This window comes from Lagenorhynchus albirostris, chromosome 1 (assembly GCF_949774975.1).
Source record: "Lagenorhynchus albirostris chromosome 1, mLagAlb1.1, whole genome shotgun sequence".
Taxonomy (NCBI): Eukaryota; Metazoa; Chordata; class Mammalia; order Artiodactyla; family Delphinidae; genus Lagenorhynchus; species Lagenorhynchus albirostris.
The window spans coordinates 28,723,780-28,738,023 of record NC_083095.1 but is presented as its reverse complement, the minus strand read 5'-3'; the positions used below and the strand labels follow the sequence as shown (position 1 = coordinate 28,738,023).

General features: G+C 51.4%; 1 protein-coding gene across 5 annotated transcripts in view; it reads right to left on the bottom strand.

Annotated features, from left to right (window-relative positions):
- MIDEAS (mitotic deacetylase associated SANT domain protein) overlaps positions 1-14,244 on the bottom strand; it is a 67,723-nt gene that overhangs the window by 13,233 nt on the left and 40,246 nt on the right. For 4 of the 5 annotated variants that reach the window (XM_060139320.1, XM_060139313.1, XM_060139330.1 and 1 more), the window contains exons 2-4: positions 7,903-9,575; positions 6,425-6,724; positions 655-1,000 (exon numbers count right to left, since the gene is read on the bottom strand). In XM_060139320.1, the coding sequence (XP_059995303.1) occupies positions 655-1,000; positions 6,425-6,724; positions 7,903-9,339 (2,083 nt within the window). In that variant the 5' untranslated portion in view covers positions 9,340-9,575. Of the gene's footprint in view, positions 1-654; positions 1,001-6,424; positions 6,725-7,902; positions 9,576-9,963; positions 11,508-14,244 lie in introns of those variants that run through there. The other variant, XM_060139340.1, reaches the window with a different exon arrangement.

The following is a 14,244-nucleotide window of genomic DNA, read 5'->3' as shown; positions in this document are numbered from 1 at the left end:
CTCTATCACCCTGAGATAGGATTATCCCATTTCTCAGGGGAAATGAATTCTTGTATGGAGTGGGCAACATTTTTCAGCAATTCACCACCCAGGCCAGCCAAAAGGTCTGCTCTGGGCCAAAATGACTGTTCAAGAGACACAGGAGACAGGATCTGCCACCTAATATTAAGAACAAATGTGACACACCAGGCACAATGTAAAGTGCTTTACGTGTGTTTATGCATCTGGACCTCACCACAACCCTCTGAGGTAGCTATTAGGTTGAACCATAGGAAACTGCTGTTTGTGGTTCTAAAAATAGCTGAATACATATTGGCAATTTCATCATTAACCAAACACTACTAACATCCTCATTTACATGCTGAAGAAACTTGAGACCCAGGGAGTTTAAATCACTTCCACAGGGGACGGAACAGTAAATTGTGGAATTGGGATTTAAGTCCAAGCAGTTGGGCTGACACCTCCTCTCCCCAGCCACAGCGTGTACTTGAGCCAGGACAACCTCCTTCTCTCTCTCAAAGGAGACAGTAGAAGTAGAGCCCCTTTTCCCATGGCATTCCAGCCCAACCCCGGCAGTGCCAGAAGCTGAGTCTTCCCTACCCACCGCCCTCCCACAATGCCTGCCCTCACGGCTGCTGAGGGGGGATCACTCACTAGACCGGAGCAGGGTGCGATGGGCACTCTTTGGCGTGATGGGAGGAGGGGCTGGGATGCTGCTGGTCGACATGATGGCATTGAAATAGAGTCCGGAGCCTTCCCGCACGGGGCTGAGGATGGGGGGTGGTGTATAGGGGGGCAGCTCAAAGCTCCGCTCGGAGGGGTGGTCAGCTAGGCGGACAGGGGAGCGCAGGTGGCTCTGGTACGGGGTGATGTTGGAGTAGACGGGAGGGGCGATGAAAGTGCCCGCCTTGGTGGGGATGATCAGAGGCTCAGGCCTCGGCCGCTGCTTTGGTTTCCGCACTGAAGGTTCCCCCTCCAACTTGGCGTTCATGTCCTCAGCCTGGAGAAGGAAACAGGCCAAGATGGCTCAGCCACCTACAACCTGGGAAAAACTGAAGTCTTTTTTTTTTTTTTTTTTTTGCGGTACGCGGGCCTCTCACCGCTGTGGCCTCTCCCGTTGCGGAGCACACGCTCCGGACGCGCAGGCTCAGCGGCCATGGCTCACGGGCCCAGCCGCTCCGCGGCATGTGGGATCTTCCCGGACCGGGGCACAAACCCGTGTGCCCTGCATCGGCAGGCGGACTCTCAACCACTGCGCCACCAGGGAAGCCCCATAAAAACTGAAGTCTTGACCACTGCTTGCCAGTTTCACCTTTGGAACTTAGTCTGCCCACCACACCCACTAAGGCAAGCCTGAGACAGGAAGCAGATCCTAACGCCCTTCTTACTGTCTCCTCTAGGGCAGGGGTCAGCACACTGTCTCTGTCAAGGGCCAGATAGAATATATTTTAGGCTTCGTAGGCCACACACGTATTCTTTGGGGCATATTCTTCTTCTCCTGACCCCACCCCCTGCCCTTTTAAAATAATCCTTTGAAAAGTGTAAAAAACAGTCTTAGGGCTGGATTTGGTTCACCGGTCATAGTTGCCAACCCCTGCTGTAAAGTATGCTACAGGGCAGGGAACTATTGTAGTTAAGGGCCAGGCCCTGGAACTGGATTGCTTGGACTGGGATCTACTTCCTTTAATCACCACTTAAGATACTTAACTCTGTGTGCATTACCATTTTTAACATGGGAATAACAAACGCCTACCTATTGGGGTAGCTATGAGGACTAAATAAATGAATACATGGAAATCACTGAGAACAGTACCTGGTACATAGTAATTACTCAATCAATACTGACTGCTATCACTACTTAAACTCCAAGCTCTGCATTAGATGGAGGCCCATATCGCGTGCCAAGACCCAAGCTAGGCATGGGACCACAGAGTGAACAGGACAGCCCTGTCCTTGAAGAACTTTCATTCTCATAGTATTAGTCCTACCTTTGCTGTCAAAGGTTAGTCCTTCTGGCTTACCCTTCTCCCTGCTCGGTATGCCTTGTGGGCCTCCATACAGAATAGAGGGCAGGGCTGTACAGGAACAGAGGCCTTTCCTTGCTGCATCCCTATCCTCTCAAGAGAGAATGGAGGCCTACACGAGTGAGTGACATCGATCATCTCCCTGGGTGCACAGGTGAGACTGGCCACACTGACTGGGCCCAGGAACAACAGGCTTTCTCCCCGTCCCAGGTTCCAGCTCCCACAAGACCTTCCAGCAGAGGGCCCTGAGTCCCCATGAGCCTTGGCCATGTCTTTTAGCCATCTGTGCCCTCTATGCTCTTTTACAGACTAGGAAGAAATGACATTGCTCATTCTCTCCCCCTAAGGGGAACAATATGATTGCACAGAAAAAAATGCAGTGGAGCCAAAGGCCCCCAAACTTCTAGACAAGAAATCCAACATGAACTCAAGCTAGCTGTTAATGATTTGTGATTTTATAGGGAAAATGGATTTAAACTATTCTAAATATTTGACAATATTTTTCATATTGATTGTTTGTTTATTTATTTATTTAGGCTGCATTGGGTCTCCGTTTCTGCGCACGGGCTTTCTCTAGTTGTGGCGAGCAGGGGTTACTCTTTGTTGCAGTGCACGGGCTTCTCATTGCGGTGGCTTCTCTTGTGGAGCACGGGCTCTACTAGTGTGGGCTTCAGTAGTTGTGGCTTGCGGGCTCTAGAGCACAGGCTCAGTAATTGTGGCACACGGGCTTAGCTGCTCCGCGGCATGTGGGATCTTCCTGGACCAGGGCTCGAACCCGTGTCCCCTGCATTGGCAGACGGATTCTTAACCACTGCGCCACCAGGGAAGCCCTCATATTGATTTTTTAGGTGTGATGACGTGGGAAGGAAGGAAGGAAGGGAGGGAGGGAGGAAGGGAGGGAAAGAATTCTTATGTATGGTGTACTTCAGGTACAAAACCAAAGTATTTATGGATGGAATGATGTGATGTTTGGGATTTGCTTCAAAAAAAATCCAGTGGCAGGGAGAAGTAGAGGTACAAATGAAAGAAGATTGGTTGTAAAAGAGGGTGATGGCTAAATATTAGGACTCATTATACCATTTTCTCTACTTCTGTGCATGATTGAAAATGTCTGTAACACAAAGAGAGAGAAAGAGAAAGAGAAAGACCTCCCCAAAAGCCTGGTATAGTGAGAGTCCTCAGGCAGGATTCAAGAGATCCAAATTCTAGGGCTAGCTCTGCCACTACTTGGCTGTATGATCTTAGGTAAGCCTCTGGCCTTTTCTGGACCTATTTCCTCATCTATGAAATGGGTATGTTGAGCTGTGTAGTTGCTCAGGCTCTTTCCTGCCATCCTCAGGACAAGCTGCCCAAGGCTCCAGCCTCCACCACAAACTCTCCCCCAACCAGAGAACAAGATTCCAGAGAGCAGAGACTGTGCTACTCATGATGATCTTGGAGCTCTCCTTTCTGTTATAGACAACAGGCACGCAGGCCAACCCTCCAGTTGCGAATGACTAATAAAATCTAGATGCTGTACAAAACCACATTTCTGCAGGTACCAGAGAACAAATTAGTTGGCAAAGAATTAAATGGCCAAGATCCAGGGAAAAAAAAGGAAAGCCAAAAAGGTGAGCCCAGCATTTAGAATTGTGTTTTCCCTAGAGATAGATGCTGTTATGGAAGAGACAACGGAGAGGCTGAGAAACTGGGTAAAGCTTTTAATAAATTCAAGGAGCCAGCAGAATAAAAACTGGAGTTTAGAGCTTGCCAAGGAAGGAGAGCCTGGTGAACCCCTAGGCTTTGGATTGGGACTCCAAAGGGCTATATCCTCAGAATAAAGGTGAATCAGATATAGATTAGTTCTCAAATGGAATAATGCCCAGCTTCAAATCATCTGATTAAGTTAAAGTAATCCAGGATTGCCTGTGCTCTTTGCTACCTGTCAGATGCAAAGACAAATCCTCTCCAGTAGAGGAGAACAGCATCCAGAGTCTTTAATTACCTCAACAATTTTTCATATATAATGTCTGACATTCAATAAAAAATAGCCAGATACACAAAAGAGTAAGATGTGATTTAAAAACAAGAAATAGCAGATAATGAACACAGACCCACAGGGATCCCACTAACGGAGCTATGAGACATAAACTTTAAGAAGACTATGCTTGGGAATTCCCTGGTGGTCCAGTGGTTGGAACTTGGCGCTTTCACTGCTGGGGCCCATGTTCAATCCCTGGTCGGGGAACTAAGATCCCACAAGTCATGCGGTGTGGCCAAAACAGGAAAAAAAAAAAAAAAGAAAAGAAAAGAAAAGAAAACTATGCTTAAGTTATGCAATAACATAAAAGGCAAGGTTGAGAATCTCATTAAAGAACTAGGAACTCTAAAAATGAACCAAATGAAAAATCAGGTTACTGAAAAATAAAATAACTGAAGACAAGAGTTCAAGGAATGGGCTTAACAACATATTAGACACAGCTAAAGAGAGAACTGGTGAACTGAAAGATAGGTCAGACTTAAAAAAAAAAAAGAAATGGAAAACATAGAAAAGTGCATGACAGACAAAATAGGGGATACAGTGAAAAGCACTCACAAAACGTGTAACTGGAGTCCCAGAAGGAGAGGAGAGAGAATATGGAGCAGAAGCACTCTAAACAGGATAAATACAAAGAGAACAATACTTAGGTTTCACAGCAAAACTGCTGAAAACCAATGACAAAAAATAAAATCTTAAAGCAAGATAAAAAGATACCTTACATTCAAAGGAGCAACAATATGGATTATAGTGACTTCTCAATACTGTACCTACAATAGAAGCCTGAAAACAATGGAATGACATCTTTAAAGTGCAAAGAAAAAAAAAAAAAAAACTACCAACACAGAATTCTCTACCCAGCAAAGTTATCCTTCAAAAATGAAGATGAAATAAAAACATTTTCAGACAATCAAAGACTAATAAAATTTATCACTAACAGACTCACACTAAAGGAACTAAAGGAAATACTAAGGGATGTTCTTCAAACAGCATATAAATGAACTGAGATGGAAGCTTGGAGATATGAGAAGAAATAAAAAGCAACAAAACACTCTTAAGTATTTGAATAAATCTAAAATGAACAACAACTGAACAAAACCATAATGTTATAATGTCCTATCAATGTTAAAATATAGGGAGAATGAAAAGTCATGTCAATAATTCTACAAGTTAGGGGTTAGGGGAAAATGGAGTTAAAGGGTTATAAGAACTCTGCATTGTCCAAGAAGAGGCAAAGCACTAACTTACATTAGATTTCAATAAGCTAAGAATGCATTTTAATCTCTAGGAACGCTTCTCAACCAGAGGATTAAGCTCTAATGTCATAAGGCATTCACTGTGTAATAAGTTGACTTCTCTCCTACACCTCTAGAATGGTACTAGCTATGTACCATCCTCCAGATAATTGAGAAAATGGTCACTCAAATCCCCTTCTGTAGGACTTAATTCTCTAATAGAAATCCAGGTAATAAAGGCTGCTATGGTAATCACTAAAGGAGTAATACATAAGTATATAACTAATAAATTAATAAAGAGGGGAAATGGAATAACAAACCCAATCAATCCAAAGGAAAACAAAAAAAGAGGAAAAAAAAGGAAGAAAGAAAAGGCAGGATGGGATAAGTGGACAGCAGATTTAAACCAAAGTTTATCAGTAATTACATTAAATGTAAACTGTATCAATGCTCTAACGAAAAGACAAAGGTTGTTAGAACAGATGATAACAAACCCCAATTATAAATCCAGTTGAAAGATATACCTTAAGTAGAAGGATACAGAAAGGCTGAAAGTAAAAAGATGGAAAAGATACACATCCCATCCTCCTCCCACCCACACTAAGGGAAAGAAAGAGAAATATCTGACAAAGTAGACTTTATAAGGCAAAAAGATTACTAAAAATAAAAAAAGAAACATTTCATGATAAAGTGTCTAATCCAGTTCTAAATAAGTATGCAATTAACGTTGCATCAAAATGTATAAAACTAATACTGACAGAACTAAGAAAAAATAGACAAAACCTCAATCTTAGTGGGAGAGTACAACATACATGTTTGTACTGACAGAACAAGCAAACATTTCTATATCCCAGTACCTAGCACAAGGCCTGACCCACATTAGAGGCCAAATCAAAATTTGCTGACCTGAAATAAAAGAGATTCATACATTCTGGATTTTCCTAAACAGTCCAAATTTCAAGTATAAGATTGTCTCTTTGTCCCTCATAAGTTCATTCGTCCAAAAGTTTTGTTTGGAAAATATAAATAATATCCCCATGGGTGACTTGAATCCCTCCTATACTGCCATGTTCTCCTTTTTCCCATATAATATTAGGTCACCAGGAGCACCCAGGTACTGAGCTGCTTGCATGGGGCACCTCTCATACCTGAGCTGGGGCATCAGTCCCGGGGATACGGGTGGACCGCCTGCGGGTGACGATGACCGACGGCTTGTGTTCAGTGGGGTTCTGTTCAGGACCCTTTCCATCCTCGTCAACACCTCCAGCTTGGGCTGCCTCAGTTGGGTCCACAGCCCGCACAGGCACAGACACTGGGATTATGAGGGGTACCATCCCGCTGTCCTCTCGTGCTCGCTTGGCAGCTAAGGAAGGCTCAGAAAACTCCACCCCACACTTGGTAGTTGAAGCCAATACACTTTTCCGCTTCTCCTCAGAGCCACTGGCATCCTGGAGAAGGAGACAGAGAGGAAATGGAGACGGTTAGAAGGTAAGTTCTGATCTGCTGGTCCGGGACCCCTAATCCCGTTTGATTCAGGGACTCAAACACCCATGACGGTTCCCAATGGTCTTTGGCAACCTGGCCTTTCCCTGACCACCTTTTCCCCCACCATATTCCCAGATACTCTCCATAACCTCCCTTCTGCCAGGTTCTCCCATCCTGGCCTGGAGCAGGAATCCCCAGATGGCCAACTCAGGCCAAAAGTGGCTAATCGATGTGTTCTGTTCGGTCTACACGGTGCATGGCATGTGAAATAGTATCTACATATTCAAAACATATCTCTGCAAAAGAAAGCAAGCAAGGAACCTGTGCCAAGGTAAGGGTGGTCTTTCGATCTATTTCCCCACTGGCAACTGGCTGGAGCGAAGTCAAGTTCTGCAGCCTCCTACATATAGGTCTGGCCCTATAGGCTTCGAGGGTTGAGACCTCCAGTGAGGGAAGGGGCAAACACTGGCTTTGGAGTCAGATACTAGCTTCTGTCCTACCTTTGTGACCTTGGGAAATCCCACTTGGGCCTCAGCTTCTTTAGCAATAAAATGGGATAAATGCCAGCATCCCTCTCATAGGGTTTGATGAGAAATTACTTGTGATCAAAGATAAGAAACTCCAAGTACAACACAGGTGCTCAAATTCTATTCATTCTTCTTCCCCATTTAGATTGTCTTCTCTTTCCAATCAACTTTATTGCTGTATAATTTACACACAACAGAATGCACCTATTTTTAATTATAGTTTGATGTATTTTGACAAGTATAACCACCTGTGTAACCACTACCACATTCCTGTCTTTTAGCACACTGGATCTGGAAATGGTTTCACCTCCCTCTACTTCCAACCCTGCAAGTCCCAAATGAAGAAGGCAACCCACGATGGTGTATTGCATTTTCCTGCCTGCAACCCTGCGTGTGTGTAAAACCCATCTACCCTTCAGGTGTGGATACACCTACTTAGAGATTCTTTGCATGCAGAGAGTTCAGAGCTCCCTGAAATGGATGGGTTCTTTCATTTCCTTCAATGAAGGGAGAAAACTGCCCTTGTGACCCTGGAGTCACTTGCTCTTCCCTGGCCCCAGACACAGCTCGCCCTGCCCTCCGCCAGGTCTGTCCCCAGCCCATGCCGCTCTCACCTTTGTGTTCTGCAGTGAGGCCAGCTCCACTGCCTTCTGGGCCAGGGTCAGCAAATTGGCCTCCTGAGACGCCCGGCGCCTCCGTCGAGTGCTCTGGATCACCCCACCCCGTAGCACCTGCCCACAGTCCCCTGTGCCCACAGCCCGCGTGCCCTCCTCGCTGCCCATGGCAGGAGCCTCCCGCTCCCGGCCATTGGGTGCCAGTCTCTCCCCGTCCGACAGCAACTGCGACTCCCTCAGCTCCAGCGGGAATCCCAGAGCTTCAGGATGGGGCTGCCCCAGGGGGCCGGGCGGCGGCTGCTGCAGGGGCCAGTGGTGCAGGAACAGGTTGCTGGCGGGATCCTGCCCAGGTTGGGTGCCAGCCCCATCCAGGGTGGTGGAAGGCAGGACGCCTTCCTTAGAGAGGCGGCGGGAACGGCGGGGAAAGGCGATCTGGGCCTGAGGTAGCACAGGCTGCGGGGCTGACTCCTGCAGGAGGGCCTTGCGCAGTTCTGGGTTCATGTCAGGGTTTGGGGGGAAGGGGTAGGGTGCCAGGCTGTGGTGAGCCAGGTGGGACTGACTCAGCGGCCCGGCCGGCTGCAGGCCAAAGTCCTGGGGCTGCTGAGAGGGCGGCTGCTGCATGGGGTAGAAGTTCTCAAAGAGCTGCATCTGGGGCAGGGCCGCCTGCTGCTGCTGCTGCTGCTTCTGCGGTGGGAAGGCGGCGACGGGGTTGGGCGGCGATGGGCCCTGCCGGAAGACCTGCCGGTTCACCTGGTGGCCGAACGCCAGCTGGAAGGGCTGCAGGGGCAGCGTCTGGTTCGGCGGCTTCTTGGCCACATGGAAAGAGTTCAGGGGTGCCTGGGGCCGCCCAACCTCCAGCTGCACCTTCTGCGGCACCATCGGCCGCACAGCGTTCCCAAAGCGGTCCAGCTGTGGCCCCCCTGCTTTCTCCCGCTTCAGTGGCTCAGGGTGGTTATAGTAGGTGGAGACCCCCATGCCAGGATGAGGGCTTCCCTTGGGTCCACTGTAAAGGGGGAGGCTGTGGCGATTCCATGTCGAGTGGGGCGGAGGCTGGCCCGGCTGCTGCTGCCAGCCGCTGTCACTGACACCCCCAACCCCTCCACGCTCCGGGCCCCGCCCTGGAGCCATCACAGAGTTGGGCCACTTGACCGAGCCCACCTGCTGAGACAACATGGTTCGCTCAGACCCATACACCACGGAGTTCAGCAGGGCCAGGCTGTTGGAAGGCGGCAGTTCCACAGGCTGGGAGGCGGGGGCAGCCCCTGCCGGACCCTCGTGCGCAAAGTAAGGCTCCTCCTTCACTCTGGACGGTGGAGGGGCCGGGGGCTGCTGTGGTGCTTGCAGGGATTGGAGCTGCTCCTTGGGAGCTGGTTCCTGGTCCCCAAAGAGGCAACGCTTCCGCTTGTTCTGAGCCTTGGGCTGGGCCTGGAGGTTCATGGTGTGGCCAACTGGGCCCTGGCAGTGAGACCTACTTCACCAGTCGCCCATCCCCTGGGGGATGGTCCTGCTGGAAGCTTGGCCCTAGTCCAGCAGCCAGACGGGGCAGAGGAAACGCTGGATGATGCGGTCGGGCACGGGGAGAAAGAAATGCTGGCGCTTCCTTCCTTTTTGCAGAGAGGCTCTCAGGCTCCTCTACTGTTCCCAGTTCATGATGCTCCACAGGGCCCTGGAGCCTGCAGACAGAAGAACAGTAATAGTGTCAGCCACAGCCTCCCAGGATGCCCCAGAGGGCAGCACAAGTGTGAGGGGAGGGTCTCAAGGGTCCTACAGTTCCACTGCCTCCTGGGGACAAGCCCAAGGTCACAGAGCAGCATCGGTGAGGCAGGAGCCAGGACCTTGGGGGAGCTACCAGGTGGCAACATCCCCCAGGGTGCTCTGGGACTCTCCCTTGTCCCACCACCTCGCCCTCCTGGTTAGTGTCCAGGACTGCTGTGTTTGCTTGTGTAACTTGCACAATGCACAAGAGCACCCGCCGAGGGGGCAAGTGGGGCTGACATCCAGCCTGAGCCCCTGCAGTCAAGCTGGGATAAGGGGTAACAAAGGCCATGCTGGGTTCCCTACTCGTCTGAAGCCAGGGCCCAGCCTACTGGGCAGCCAAGCAGGTCCTCTCACATCTGTCCAGGCAGTGGCCTCCCCAGTAGACCCCGCAGGAGTGTTTTCAGCCAATGCCTCCTCTGACACTCCATGCACCTCTCAGACAGGAAATGGAGAAAACATTAGTCATTCCCAACTGTGCAGCCCATGGGTCGGGAGGTCCACCAGGCCCTTGCAGAGTCCTGGGTCCACGTCCTTTACACTGAGGCACGTAGGTGAGGCCCCAAGCGTGTGTGCAGTCCTAACCCCACCCCTGGGAGGAGCTGCTGGGTGGAACTGTGGCTGCTAGTGTTCCCCAACCGAGCATGGAATAGAAACCTGTTTTGCAACCTGGGCTGACTGGAGACAGGATCTGGCCTGGTAGCTGGTCAGCAGTCCCCACCCATCCTCCTCCACTGCCAAAGAGCTCCTGGCATCTTGAGCAAAGGAAGAATATAGCTACGATACTGAGGGGGGCGCAGATTTCTAGAACTTAGGTCCAGAAGGTTTCTCCATGACATGGTGTGACTAAAGTGCTCACAGTGTTCCTGTGTTTGTTTTCTAACTTGATTAAAAAAAAAAAAGATTGCTCTATTTATCCTGCTACAGAGGAACTGAGTCCAGTATTTTATAATTTACATGTGTTTTTATTACTTACATGCAAGTTATAACTTACACCTATACCTTGCGTGTATTTTCAAAGACTTTTTCTTTCTTCAGAGAGGGCTGGTTTTGTCTTTTGTTTTGTTTGCCTCTCTGGGAAGTTGGTGAGGGTGGGAGCTACATGGCCCACCTCTTCCCCATGCTAAGATTCTGATTCTGAGCCAGTCCGTCTAGCAGAGGAGGGGAGCTCAGGAAGCCCCCGCGAATAAATCTGAAGGTCCAGGCTGACCTCAGACGTCAGAACCTAGATGCCCCAGGTCATCGTTAGCAGCCCCGCGAGTTCCCAGGAAACCAGCCGAGAGGCGCAGAGGAGGGCTGGCTGGGCATGCCGGGCAGGCTCTGGTATGAAGCCCTGGCTACACCCGGCGATGCCCCTGGCCCCAGGGAGGCGGCCGTGCTATCGCTCCTCCGCACGCTTCCGCAGCTCCCCAGCCCTTCCCCTCCCGCGGCTGCCTTGACTCACTCCAACCCCCTGCTGCCTTTCACTTTCACCCAGCACCCAGAAGGGGAGGAACTTCCTCCTCCATTTCCTTCCTCAGCTCCCGGCCCTGCTGTGAGTGAGAGCGACTCTCCGTGCTCGCACCCCCTTTGTCTCGCATATGGAAGCTGGGGGAGGGGGAAACTAGGAGGGCATCCAAGTCACCCAGGCCCCGCCACCGGGGGAGGATTCGGACAAGTAGCGAGTGCTGAGGCCACAGAAACCGCCTTCTGAACAAACCCCTTTCTCTTGCTTTTAAACTCTCATTTCCTGACAGCCAACCCAACACAGAGCAGAGACCCAAAAGCCAGCCTCCAGACTGAAAACAACCCTGGGCGCCATCGTGAAGCTGCAGGGTGGGGCCGTCCCGGCTATAAGAGTCCGGCTCTGCCTCTCCAATCAGAATGAACCAACTACAAGTACGTGTGTGTCTGCAGAAGCAAGACAGAGGAAGGAAGAACGTGCTGTGGGGGGGCGGGGGGGGGGGAGTTGGCAGGTCCACGTGCCTCCAGGGAACTGGGAGCTTCTCCCCCCGCCCCCCGGCAGTACAGGCACCCCCCATCGCAGCCCTGTTGCCTGGTGAGCCACAGCACAGGCTTGGGGCTTGGAGGAGGGGAAGGCACACGTGGCAGATGGGTCTGAGTGCACGTGCGCGTGCGTGCCTGACGGAGGGTACCAGGCGCGGGGATGGCCGCTCAGCGCCTAGGGGAGGGCGACTGCACACTTGGGGCTGGGGAGATGGGGGCGGAGTCTGTGAAAGGGGATCCAAGGCAGGGCTGCTCCTGCCCCAGTCCACACTGGCTGGCCTGCAGCTGCTTGGTCAGGTCTGCTCTGCCTCCCACCCCCCACCCTACACATCGAGGGGGCCCTTCACTCCTGACACCACAGTAGGTTTCCAAAGGGGGGCCAGGGACTTCTTTAGAAGAAATCAAGGGGGCCAGTTCTGGGGAGGCTGAAGCTTCTGCAGAGGCCTCCCTGTCATCCCCGTTGGAAGGCTGCTAACAATGCTAAGAGCACAGACACCCGGACCTGGGACCCTTGAAGAAGAAAGATCATTATCTGGGCTGTTGGGGGGAGGGCGGGGGGAGAGTGGAAGAGGCCTGGGAGGTGGGAGGGGAGGGGACACACCAAGGCAGCAGGGTATGCAGTAGGGTATGCAGCAGTAGTAGTAACAGCTAGTAGTTGTAATAATAACAACGCACCTGTGCCAGGCAGATCCTAAGTACTCTGTGCATGGTGTTTTTCTGTGTGTGTGTGCATGTTTAATTCCCACAACAGCTTTCTAAAGCAGCATGAAGCAGTGTTACTTTAACCTCCATTTTACAGGTGAGCTAGACAAGCTCTAAAGGGCTGAAAAAAATTGCCAGTGGTCACACGGTAACTACATTGCAGAGCCAGGGCTTGAATTTAGGTCCGTCTGACTCCAAGACCAAGCTCTTATTCCCTGTCCCTAAGACATGCCGCTAAGACACCAGGCCCTTTCTGCACACCTCCCTCCCACAGCATGCTCTCGACAGTCTCAGAGCAAGGATTTTCCCAACACGGATCTCCCTCCTCACTGGCGCTAGGAAGCCCCTTCCCCGCACCTGAACTGTAGGCAGGTAACCCTCTCCTATTCTGCGCCGGTACAGCTGAGACCCTCAGACCTACAGGAAGGGAGGGAAGGGAAGGGGGGCCGCCTCACAGAGGCGCCAGCAGGTGTGGGAGGTCCACTGGCAGGGAGGCCTGAGACTGCACTGGTCACTTCTGCCTCATTCTCCAGACCTGGACCCTCCAGCCCCTGCAAGCCCACCCCTGCCTCAGTTCTGGTGGCTGCAGGTGGGGCTGCCAGCTCTCATACGCCACTCATACCTCACAGCCTGCGAGTCTGGCCAGGACTGAGCCACTTCCTCCCATTTCTTCTGCCCCAGCCCTCCTCTGTCCCTCAGGTGGAAGTCTGCCTGGTCTTCCTCACAATGAGGAAGAGGAAGCAAGCCGTCCCTTCTGAAGGCTCCCAACAGATGGGCCAACTCCCTGAAGTTGCAGGGAAGAGGGTGTAATGAGGAACTCCTGCAGGCAGCTCACCCTTGGGACCAGCTGCAGGGCCTCTGACAACGGATGCAGAAACACTGCAAAAGGAAATCCACAGACATCATGGGGCCCCAGACACTCACACCCACTCTTATCAGTCTGACTGTCAAGGCTCTATTCACTCTTCCCTTCCTCTGGGAGCCTCGCTGCTGCAACCAGTCCCTGACCACACCACAGACAGCCCTGGGCAGAAGACATAGCCAGCATCTGATCTCAACAGCCAGGGACCTCTGGGGCTTTCAGGAGCATCTATGGTGAGAAACACTTTCTCTCTACCGAAGCAGCAACGTGCAATAAGTACAGAAAACAGTGCTGAAACCACATGTATTCTGCACACACATGAGGGAAGGTATTGAAAAGGCTGTTGGGTGTTCTATGCTTGTGGTGACACCACGCCCTCCAAGGACAGCAACCAGAACACGTACTGCTCCCCACGTGCCATAAGCACCCCAACCGCATGCGTGACATTGGCTGGGGGAGTCCAGTGAGCCCTCACCACAGGGCAATGGGGCCAGGCCATGCATGACCACTGAGGGGACCAGGGCCACTCACAAGCTTGGGGCACTCAATGCGGCCATCCAAGAGACAAGACTGTTGTGAGTCAAGGTTACGCAGGCCAGGAAAGGGGTGCCCAGCTTGGTCCCGGCGGCCACGGGGCCTCAGCTCTGACCTGGGGCTGAGAGCCGACTGAAGGACACCCCGACCCTGGGAGGCTAGCTAATGCTCCGAGCTCCTGCTCTTACCTGGGCCACCCCTGGCCCCGCAAACTCAGCACTAGGAAGAGGGGGAGTCACAGCTCATGCATCTCCAACCCGAGGCAAACAGACTTCAATATGGCACCCAACAAAGCCCCGAATCTCTAGGCCAGCCAGCTCACTGAGCACCAAAGAGGCTGTCTTAGCACAAAGTCTAAACTCCTTATCCAGCCCACAGGTCCCTGCAGACTTGGGCTCCTGCCGCTTCTCTCAACACTCCACGCTGGAGCCATCACTCAGTGCTGTTGCTGCTTTGCCTCCAGGTCTGTGCCCAGGCAGTTCCTCTGCCTAGCACACATTCCC